We start from the raw sequence: 11572 nt of genomic DNA, 5'->3' as shown, positions 1-11572 counted from the left end.
ACATCATTAAAATGTTCTATAATTACTTATATCTTCACTGGTTGTTGGGATGAAGCATAGAAGACAAGGTGGAGTGGAGATGCCTAATAATAGTCAAATAGCAAATGTTTTACATACATTACAATACGACACATTAATGTAAGAATGTTTAAGAAATGCATCAGTAAATGCGCGATTGCTTGAGCAAATGACAGAGGCAGAAAACTGTGTGTGTGACAGTTATGAAACAAGATATAAAAAAAGAAAATCAAAAACAGAAGACCAACCTTTAGTTATGAATCAACATTTATTAGTTATATTTGTATATGTACACCAAAGGTACGACACTTATTGATATGTAGGAACAGTTTATTATGTATAGCATAGACCGAGGAAAGCATTCATGTATTTTTTTGTCATTTTTTGTCGATAGTGTATCTCCCCCACAACAGACGCTCTGCCTTGACATCAAAATTGCAACAGCTTTACAAAGAGGAAAGGCCTAGAAAAGTAAGTATGTTGGCAGGAGTATAACAGGTTAGCAGCTCTGTTTCTTCCAAAAGACACATTTCTGTAGAAAAGATTGAAGATAAACTAGCTCTTTGTTTGAAATACTGTAGTCAATCAAATCCCATTTCATCAGTGCTATTTAACCCCAGTTCCAGGTGTTTGTTAGTGCATATAGTTTCTGTAGACAGCAAAAAAAAAGTGGAGTAAAGGCAGTTTACCAGGTGGGATTTCTAAAAATGTCAATGCTGTTGATGGCACATCGTCGAATGTGTGTGAAGATGTGGCGTCAGACAAGTTAATGCAGAATGTAAATGTTGCAGCTTTAAATGCACAAGCACCAGGTAAACACAGATGCCCATTAGACTGAAGACAGTTTGCTTTGTTGAAAAGACAAAATGGTTCAGATGAGTTACCTGAGGAGTGTTGCTCTCTACTGTGACAGCCGTCTGACCGCATCAAATGTTGTTGTATCTTTCACTCGAACCAACCGCTGGGCTGTGCTTCTTTTCCTCACTGTATCCTACATACAGCAACCTTTATCAGAGTACTACCGACCAAAATATATCGCATGTGGCCCCCTTTTAGTTAAGCCAAGAACTTCCCCTCGCTCTCTGTCCGTCTCTCTCTTTCTCGCTCTCGTTTCCTTCTCAAACAGCATTTACTTCGGGACCACTGTCATTTCGCCACTGAACAGAACAATTATATATTTATTTATGTAAAATGAAAACTAATGCACATTGCTTATATCTTCATGAACAAGCATTCAAACTCTTACATTAGATTAAAAAAAAATATATATATATATATATTTGTGTGTGACAGGTAAGTAAAACATGTACTTTAACAACTACAAGAGAACAGAAAAACAAGCTAAAACAAGCAAGTTATTACACCATTTTCTCTCTATGCATTTTGTCTAATCTAATTTTACTCAGGACATATATGATATATTTATTTCTATGGGATTACATAAAAAATGTCACGGCTATATTCCTATTTACCATGTCAAAAGAAATCAAAAGGATAGAACGCAAACAAACAAAAAACATCTGTTACCTACAATATATACACAAAGTCCAAGGAGGCACTTCAAAATATCATGCTTTTAAGATAGTGGTGCAAAAAATAATCATTTTTTTATTTTATATTCATGCTTCTAAACCGTGAGTTTGAACATAATAATCTTCCAACACTCGATCCCCATCGATGATACTATTATCTCTGTTTTTATTTATTTTTTCCTGAAGATCACAAGGTTGAAGGATCAGGCTCGGACGGGTCTGACAGGGCATCAGTGCTTTCCTCAGCAGATTACAATTAGAAATCTGGTCACCTTCCAGGTCGAGGAGTGTTTGCATGTGTTGTTTATATGTGTGCATTTAAAAAACAAAGGCGCATATCTCTGTGTGTGTTTCTGTGTGCATCCTTGTTTTTCATGTGTAGCGTAAGTCTGTGCCGCGTTACGGCAGAACACCAAGCGCACTCTTTGTTGTCTCAAAGCACACTTGAAAAATACAGTTGAAAGACATCATCTGAAAGTGTGTTTTCACAAACTAAAGGACATCGTGCTGTGCTAACAGTTTTGTTAGTGTTACTCCTATTGGCATTTGTTGTTTGTTTTGCGTGAACAAGGCAAGGTTGTCTTTTAGCTCAAATGAGAAGAAACAAGACGTGAAAGAAGGACGTAATATCGCTAAAGAAGTCAAATCAATCCACGGGCCACATTACAGACATCTCACCTCTCACTCTTGCAGGCTAAAAAAGATTAACAGCCAGGAGTCCAGCTGTGTTTCTGTGTGTTCTATGAGATGAGTTTATACTGGATACCTGATAGTTGGCAACATTCTGGTATAATGTAAATGAAACGTCCATTGTCCTAAAAATGCTTTTGAACCCATATGGACACGCGGCTGCAGCATCTAGGGTTTGTGGAAACAGTCTTGAGCTCCGGTGGATAAAAGGATATTGTTGTTTGGCTTTCGTCGGGTCCGGCCAAACAAAAAGCTGGCAAGCCTCCTGGAAAGTGTTGTATCAGCGTCATTGTTTGTGCAAGCCATGAATCCGTCTGTCGGCCAAAAGTGCACTACTTCTTGTTTTGCTTCTTTTCCTGCCTTATAAATATCCCGGTCTCTGTCAGTAGTAGTGACTGTGCTTTCACAGAGTACGCAGGTTGAGGATCATTCAATTGCTGGAAAATGTATGTGTGCTTCCTGTATGTTGTCTCTCACAAAGACATTTGCTAAGTTTTGACTCGGAATACAATCAGTGTTGACATGAAACGACAATGTGCCACTAACTGAAAATGATCGTCATTGGCTTTACTTTTCTGCATTTGTGCTCTCTGTCATCTCTTTTCTGTGCAACAAATAATTCACATTTGTCAATAATTCATCGTTGTCGTTTTTCTTTCTTTTTTACAACAAATCCTTTGGCGCCTAATTTCCTTTTAATTTCATTGGCATCACAACATCTTTTTCATGTGGAAGAGAAGGTATGAGGTTTTATTTTTAGGGAAGTGATTTTCTTAGCTTTGAGACGTCTACAGGAACTGTGGTAATATCCACTGCTTTGCAAGTTATTCATGGCCTTGTTGATTGATTTTTTTTTTGCCCGTTCGGTCCCTATACTCAAGTTGATCATGTTCTTAACTCCATCTCTCCCTGTTTCGCACACGCACACACTCACAATATTTACACCTCACTCAACAGGTTACATGAGGACAAATATGTCTCTCCCCTTTACAGCAGAAAAAAAGAGAAACAAAAGGAGATACAACACAATGGCGACACCTGTATGATTTGTGCTTTGAAATTCCACGGTCACAGGTTGTGTCTCAGCCTGTGCCTCCCACCCTTTCATCTGTTTTCTGGAAAGTCAGCTGACAGACCGACAGTTAGAGAATCAAAAGTGAGGTTTTCGTATCAGAGACTGAGTCAATAGGGAAAGTCAGTGGCCTCATGCGCACCTTTCAATGGGTGAAAATTCAAGCCAGTTCAGTCCAAAGATTACGTTTGTTGTCATAATTAATGATGAAACTTCCTGTCTTATCTTAAAACATCTCTCATAAATGTAAGACTAGGATATATTCCTAGACTTGGCCTATATAACCTTCCTCTCTTATCTTTTCCTTCCCAATCCTTGAAGTATGTTGTGCAAGTATCTTCTACACGGACATAATTGTGCTCTAACAGGTCTAGTACACCTCTGTTATACGTGAATTAAGTGAATTAGTATTATAAATCAGTCATAGACAGTTACAAATACTTTTAAAGGGACTAATAAAAACAAACTACATAAAAAACAGTTAGTAGTTCCGTTCGTGTGACTTTTTTTCCTTCACTCTTTTTTTTTTCACCAGATAGGAAAGCTTGTGGAGCCCAGGAGCAGGGGATCTCTGCGCTGCCATTATTCATGTTTCCATCGTCCCTCCTCAACAAGCGTGCATTCCGCAGCAGAGCCGTTAGTGGCTGAGATTACCTGTAAGCAGTTAGCAGGGACATCTAACCAGCTGATCCAAGGCACAGACAAAATATACAGTTCATTTGCAGTAAAACTTTGGCTCATTTCTGATTCAGTACTGCCACTCAAGATTCAGCCAAGCAATCCGATTGGTCAATCGGGCTTACTGAGCTGATGAAGCATGATTCATCTCATTTATTGCTTGCTATACCATCAAAAAAGATCAGGTCCAGGTTTTTAAGTGTCATTTGTCCAGCCAATCAGTTGAGGTAACACACATGACTGTTGACATTCTATAACTTTAAGGTCAGGACAGCATTTAGGACATTCTTTTCCGTCATTTTGGGTGCTGTTGCCAATGTGCTTTGGCATTAAAACACTGCTTCTTGAGTATCATAGCTTTTTTGCCTCTGATAATCATGCCTTTAGTAATCAAGAGTGGAGCATTTTTATCGTACTGTTAACAGAACTCAACAGGCAATACAAAAATAAACACAATGAATGAATGCAAAATAGACAGATCACTATGAAAACAAGGTACATTAACAACACAATGAATGCATAGTTATGCGTTAGCTATTTTGCAAGCACCCTAGAGTAGTTTGCATCTTTAAAAAGAGGGTTAGACACAAAACAGAAATATAGTCATGGTGGCTAGGTAGAAGAGCAAGCCGTTGTGTGATATATGTGTGTAAAGGACTTCAGATGGGAGGACATAACGTTTTATTATGGACGGATCACTTGTATGAGAGGTTGCCAGTGTTGCTAGGCAACACCTATCATCCTTTAATAAATAAATATGCTCATCGGTAGACCTTTTCCGCCAGGTTGTGTGTGTCTGGGTGTGCATGTGTGCAGGTGTGTGTGTGTGTGTGTGTGTGTGTGTGTCAGGGAACAAGCACTCTGAACTTCAATATGTTATTCTAAAAGCCTGGAACAAATTCAAAGACAAGATTTAAAGTGCATTATGTTAAACATTAGCGGAACTGCTTCGCAGCTTTCAACGATGGACGGAAATAGCTGGTGTCAAAATGTTAAAGCCCAGCTGAGAATGACTCATTGACGGTGTGAATGAAGTGAGTATGTATGTGTTTGTGTAGATATAGCAAATATATGAACTACTAACTAGCTGTCACGCTTTCTTTATAGTGGAGTGTGAACCTTTAGAAATAATTTTAAGATAATGCAGAACCAACCAAATTAAGCTGAACTAAAGGATGATTAGAACTAAAATTATCACAGAAAAGGGAAAGCTTTACTCCATCCAGACTTTGGTCTGGAGGAGGATGAAGTGTGAACTTCTGAGAGATGGAGGGCTGCTAAATAATTTCTCAGGGTCATAATGAGGATTATCTTGATCTGCCTTGTGAGTTAGAGCCAACATCCGACAGGTTACGGCTATTTGATTGGGCCGATGACGAAGCAGAGGCCGATTTACACCTCATTTTTGTGCGCTGAACTTTAATCATTTCATAGTTTCTTCTTCTGAAATCTTTTGGTTTGAGCGCTTAATATTTTGTGATTTTCATTTGACACAAAAGCTGCAATTGAAGAAAAAATGAAAGATATCCACATGCATCTGTTTCTCTCGCATTACACATGTATATTAAGATTATTATTTACGAAATGCAAATAATATAACAGAGTGAAGAAAACATGCAGGGTGAGCATGCAACAACAGATAGGGTTAAATACAAGTCTCTACGTCCGTAAGCATTATTTGTACCTTGCATTCATCTACTACGACAGAATTGTTAGCAGTGGCACTAGCATTGCCACTAGTACTTGTGGTAGCAGTAGTGGTTAAAACGCACTGGTTGGAATTGTTTTCGTGGTGGTTCTTCATGTCGTCGTAATAAGACTGGGTCTTCGACATCATCTCGATGTCGTCGGATTTGGCCGCGTGCGCATCCAGCTCGTCGAGCTCAGCCTTGGACAAGTGGTACACGATGCCTGCACCGTACGAGTCACCCACCACATTTACGGAGGTCCTGAATCGATCGCTGAGGACAGATGGAACTCAAATTGATCAAACGGGGGAATATTCTAGCTGATGCATTAGTAGAAGCAAAGGAAAGAACCAATATGTAACCACAACATGTGTTTTTGTCTTTGTCAAACTCACAGCAGCCAGTCCACAGCAACCAGCAGACTGATGTCTTGGGTCGGCAGGCCTACTGCCGTCAGGATCAAGAGCATTGTCACCAGGCCGGCACTTGGAATACTGGCAGCTCCGACGCTGGCCAAGGTGGCTGTCAGACTGGATGGAATCACGGCAGAGCAGCAGTCAGCCCGGTTTCCCAAACCCGTAAACCTGACCGACAATCTCCATACAAACCCCAGCCAACGGGAACACAGCAATTATGCGCGTAGATAAGAGGAGCAGCTGAAGTGCACCAGAGGAGGGTCCTTCATCCCGTATGACGTGAGGTTTAAATGTGATGAGTGGGGTGTTTAATTCAAGGTTTTTTTAGATGTTATTATGTGAATGTCAAGCTGAAGGTTGACTATCCGCCACTCATTCTTCATTGCCAGAGGAGCATTTGGAAAAGATTGGTATAGATTGGTATTAGTCTTCCTGTATGTATCGTGAGAAGTGGCACTGGCACATGCTGCCACTTTCTCCCGGTGGTTTATTTCTCAACTATACATTCTTTTGTCAAATGTTGCTGTTTCAGGGCTCAATTTGACCCCTTTTTAAATAATGGGAATTACAATTCTTATTGTTATGACTGAGAAAATGGTATTTTACAAAATTTAAGCCTGCTTCCAGGAATTGTTCTAGACATAGACATAGACAAAATACTGATTCAACAGATACAATATGATATCTTTAAAGTGCAAGGACCGACAATTAATGATTCATCAATTAAACAAATGAAGTGCCTCCTGACCTGACAGTGACAATCTGACCAGGGTCAAGGTGGATGCCGTTCATTTGGGCAATGAAGATAGCTGCAACCGCCTCATACAGGGCAGTTCCGTCCATGTTGATGGTGGCACCGACTGGGAGGACGAAACGAGTGACTCTCTTGTCAATACCCAAGTTCTCCTCCAGACAACGGAAGGTGACGGGCAGAGTACCAGCACTGGAAGGAAGAAGCAGATTAAGGTAGTTTATGCTGTGCGACAAGTGCAGAAATATTCCAAAACAACAACCGATGGGTTCATTCTGATGCTGACCTGGAGGCAGTCCCCAGGGCAGTGATCCAGGCCTGGAAGATTCCCAGGAAGAAAGTGAAAGGATTTTTCCTGACAATAACAAAGTAGATACTGGGAAGGAAGATCACACCGTGGATGATGAGGCCAATTACCACAGTGACCATGTACATGCCCAGCTGCCTGCCCACCACCTCCAGGTCCTTGATGGAGATGATCTTACCACAAATAAGACAGGCAATACCGAAGGGAGAGTACCTGACAACAAGAGGAAAGTTAGTTTTTACTTTAAATACAGAAGAAAAAGGTTTTGACATAGCTATAATATTTTATAATATTATTATTATTTAAATTATAAATTTATAATCATTTTTAAATATAATACTAATGCTATTTTGAAAATTTAATGACTTTAGAAATAACTTGGCAATAACAGTTATTTCTGGCTCAAAAGTTTCAAAATGAGTAAATGAGATTCTTAAGTGATACTAACCACATGATACAGATGACAAGTTTCATCACAATCTCATTGAGGATGTTGAAGAATTCAAGCATTAGTCTGGCCTTCTCGCCCATCTTGCCCATGCAGATGCCAAATGCAATAAAGAAACCAATCATACCTGGGACAGAAAATCATAAATGTATCAAACTTTGAATACCAGTACGGGCGGATGAGATGATTACCACATGAGAGCATTATTATTAGGATTTTTTTTTTTCATGAATGGCCAAACAAAGTAATTGGTCCAGATATTTGCCAATGCAAAATTCTGCAAATGTAATACTGTGAACATTGCATTGACTTTTAGTCAAGCTGGCAGCGTGGCCCTAGGGGTCACAAATCGGTCAATTGGTCATTTCACCAATCATCTCATCAACGAGAATGAGAAGAGACATTCATTGTGCCCTGAGAAGGAATCCTAATCCCCTTGATTGTTCCCGTTATGTTCACACAATATTTTTGGAGTGAAATATCTCAACAGCTATTTGATGTATTGCCATGACATTTGACATTTGCAATACTGGTGTCATGCTTATTTGGATCACGACATGTTTGGTGTCACCTAGCAAATGTTAGCAAGCCAACATGTTAAACTAAGATGGTGAATATGCAAAACGTTAAACCTGCTAAACATCAGCATGTTAGCATTGTTGACATGCTAGAATGCCAATAATGGCCTTAAACTCAAAACACAGCTGTGCCCAATTACCGCCTGATAGAAGCATCTCTCTTGCACACATACTGCAAGCGTCTTACATACCCAGAACATTCATGCCACTTTTAAACTGAAGGGATTTTTTGATGATGAACTCAGGCTCCTTGGTAATGTTGGCAACCAGGCCTTCTACAGAGGTTGCATTGATATCCTCCTCAATAATCACCTCCAACTTCTTCGTGACGGTCTGGATCTGAGTGCAATGAGGAAAGAATCACTAAGTTTGATGAACAATACTGGATTCAAACACGATGTGTCCCGCAACACGAGGCCACTCAACTGTTAATAATTCTGTTCTGCTTTTTCTAGAATCCAGGGTTAATAATCTCTCAGCTATAAAGAGAACATCCATGGAGACTCTTTGTGTAAACTTATTTCCAATTATAGTCCTAATCAAGTATGCCACTCACTTGACGATCGTACATCACAGACTGTCTAAGCATCCAGCCTCTTCACTGACTGCTGTTAAACTTCAGCATCGTGTTTATCAGCTTGTTGTCAATTACCTGTTGGAAACAAGCCTGCACCAAGTTCTCTGGGAACAGGTTCCTGATCAGATCAAAGAAAGCGTCTAAACTGGACACTTCATCGTTTTTCTCTCCCTCGCCCAGATTCTCCTTCAGTTTGGGGTTGCCGGGATGGATGACCAAAACCAGGATGACTCCCAGTACCGCAGCAATAATAGTTGTGCTCATGTAGTAGACCATAGCTCTGGTTCCCAGGCGACCACTGGATTTGGCATCCAAACCAGCCAGACCTGCATGCAAAATAAGCAAGGTAGTGTTCAACTGGTAGTTACTTTAATTTATTGAATGGAAATGCTGAAGTAAGGCTTCGAAGCCTGCATGCAAAGAACATTAGGGGCCAAATAGTATTTAATCATGTGCATGATGGATGGCATAATGTATTACAGTTACAGTCAATTATGATTTCAGAATCAGGTGTTTTTTTTTGTATTACAAAAATGAATTCTAAATTACCAAATATTATTGTCATACTGCACCTGTGATCAAACTGGAGATGATCAGCGGCAGAATCAACATCTTCAGCATCCTCATCAGGATGTCTCCGGGAAAAGAAATCACCATGACAATATTCGGGTCGATCGGGGAGGCGACGCGAAGCAACATCCCTGATACTGCTCCCAATATCACACCTGAAGAGCAAGGAGGAGTGTGAGTAAGTGGAACTGCAAGAGGGCATGATGGGAAAATAGACCAGATTCAGAAACAAACATCTGTTTGTAGTTTTTCATGGGTATATTATGTTCTAAAATATTTGATGGAATCTAAACTGTAGTGTTGTACTATAAATGCGGTTGTGCAGTACAAGAGTCTGCTACATGCTTGAAGCAGAGAGAGAGCTGAGAGAGAGTAATGCTGGTGGAGGATTACGATCAGATCTCTTTGAAGCCGTAGGGTGGAGGCAGCATGTAAGATGAAGCATTCATTATCTCCGTGAACCCAGAAGGTTTTCAAGATTTGTTTCACTTGACAGGGCAAGTAAAGGGCATTGAATAAAAAGGAGGATGAGGAAAGGAGTTATTTGAGAATATTCCTCATTGGCATATGTTTGCCTTCCAGTGGGTTCTTGGCTGCCTGACCTAAACTGGCCTCCATTCACATGACAACACCGTCACTTTAAAGATCAGCCCCTAACGTACAAAGCCTATTTTGCCCCTTGCCCCATGCTTCTCCCAACAAACAGTTATTTGTTTCCTCCCACACAGTTTTTCTGCCCCCCCGGAGGTAAAAATGACCTCTGTGTGCTCCAAGCTCCCTGTAGCTTAGCGGTTGGCATGTGTTTTTCCATCGCAACACATCACCACTACCGCCCGACCCCCACCCTCCACCCTACCCTGCTACTTCCTCTACTGCCACACCACTGCCAAACATCACACAGGCCCGAGACATTGTTTAATTAGTCGCGCTGGAATGAAAAGCTCTGCTTTATTTATTATAATAGTCTGTGCTTCGATTTATCCTCCAGTCCAACAGCATCGTTTGGGTTCTGCGCACCCGAGGGTTTTGGATGGCACTTGATTTCCTGTCTTCTCTTTGGCCCATTTAAAAATCCCATAGAGGCTCTTATCTGAGAAGAGACAGATGATCAATGATCACGCTGGCTCACTCGCTTTGCAACAGTGCAGCAAGCAGGGTGAGATGTTCACAATACACATGCTCACACAAAGACACGTCCGTACAAGCAGGATACAGACAGACAGACAAGCACAATGCTAAATGAAATATACAGTACAAATATGTATGCACTTTTTTATGCACAGTTGTAACTGGCTAGTTATTGATATACTGCATACCATTGTAAAGGGACCACATGGCTATACAACACAGCAATCTTTAAATAATATTTGCAGGTCAAACCCAAATCTGATTCAATGGTTAGAAACCGAGAATGCATTACTACTGTTGTGCTCTTTTCATTAAACCCCCCATGTGGCCCCAGGAGCAAAATGCTATTATTACTATATGCTCATGCACCACCAGAGGTTGTTGGGTGTCCAGTGCTGCAGGGAGCTTTTGAGAGCAACAGGTGGCACGGAGCTCGGGAAGGTCAGGACACCCAGTCATCTTACTATAACACAGATGGCATCTCCACCTCATCTTACGAGCGAGCTGTGCAATCGAGCTCCGAGTTAACAGAACGTTGATGCGCCAGCAGCGTCGTGACTTACCGAGGACGGTGAGCGTGAGCAGGAGGTTCTTGAACAGCTTGGAGCACATTTGGGCACATTTGGACTGAGGCCTGGCCTCGATGGGCTCCAGGTGACTCTCGTGCATCCTCACTTCAACTTGTTTAGGCATACTGTTGGCACTGTGGAAGAGAGAAAGAACAAATGCATCAAGCTCAACACATCGGAGGATAAATAGCATTATTAATTAGCATACATCAAGTTTGTTTATTTTATTTGTGGTCACTGGGAGGAAAACAATGCATTAATGGTTTATTTTGTGTATATCTTACAATTAGAGACAGGCCAATAATACATAAATTTGATCATTTGGGTGTGCATGATGTCTCTAGAAATATATCTCTGATATGGTTAAAACACTTGCACTATATAAAAAATGTTAAGGATTCAAGAGTATCGCCAAGCTGTCAATCCTACATTGCTCATGATAGCTTTGGCATCCAACAGATGGAAGCTGACTACAAGCTGCTGTGTGCACAATTGCATTCCTTTGGGGGCGATACTTCAGACACATAGCATCTGAAGTCAGTTCATTAAA

The 11572-nt window shown here is 40.7% G+C and overlaps 1 protein-coding gene across 7 annotated transcripts in view; it reads right to left on the bottom strand.

The window, feature by feature from the left end:
- Window positions 1-267: 267 nt before the first annotated feature.
- Window positions 268-11572, bottom strand: part of LOC120812252 (excitatory amino acid transporter 2-like) — a 28138-nt gene continuing 16833 nt past the window's right edge. For 4 of the 7 annotated variants that reach the window (XM_040168081.2, XM_078097856.1, XM_040168082.2 and 1 more), the window contains 10 exons: window positions 11017-11156; window positions 9328-9480; window positions 8831-9081; window positions 8370-8517; window positions 7601-7727; window positions 7132-7365; window positions 6843-7037; window positions 6074-6208; window positions 5675-5951; window positions 268-3966 (listed from right to left, as the gene is read on the bottom strand). In XM_040168081.2, the coding sequence (XP_040024015.2) occupies window positions 3895-3966; window positions 5675-5951; window positions 6074-6208; window positions 6843-7037; window positions 7132-7365; window positions 7601-7727; window positions 8370-8517; window positions 8831-9081; window positions 9328-9480; window positions 11017-11146 (1722 nt within the window). In that variant the 5' untranslated portion in view covers window positions 11147-11156 and the 3' untranslated portion in view covers window positions 268-3894. The remainder of the gene's footprint in view (window positions 3967-5674; window positions 5952-6073; window positions 6209-6842; window positions 7038-7131; window positions 7366-7600; window positions 7728-8369; window positions 8518-8830; window positions 9082-9327; window positions 9481-11016; window positions 11157-11572) is intronic. The other 3 variants (XM_078097857.1, XM_078097858.1, XM_040168083.2) reach the window with 1 other exon arrangement.

Source organism: Gasterosteus aculeatus, chromosome Y (assembly GCF_964276395.1).
Source record: "Gasterosteus aculeatus chromosome Y, fGasAcu3.hap1.1, whole genome shotgun sequence".
In the NCBI taxonomy this organism is placed as follows: domain Eukaryota; kingdom Metazoa; phylum Chordata; class Actinopteri; order Perciformes; family Gasterosteidae; genus Gasterosteus; species Gasterosteus aculeatus.
This window is presented reverse-complemented; position numbering and strand designations above follow the sequence as displayed.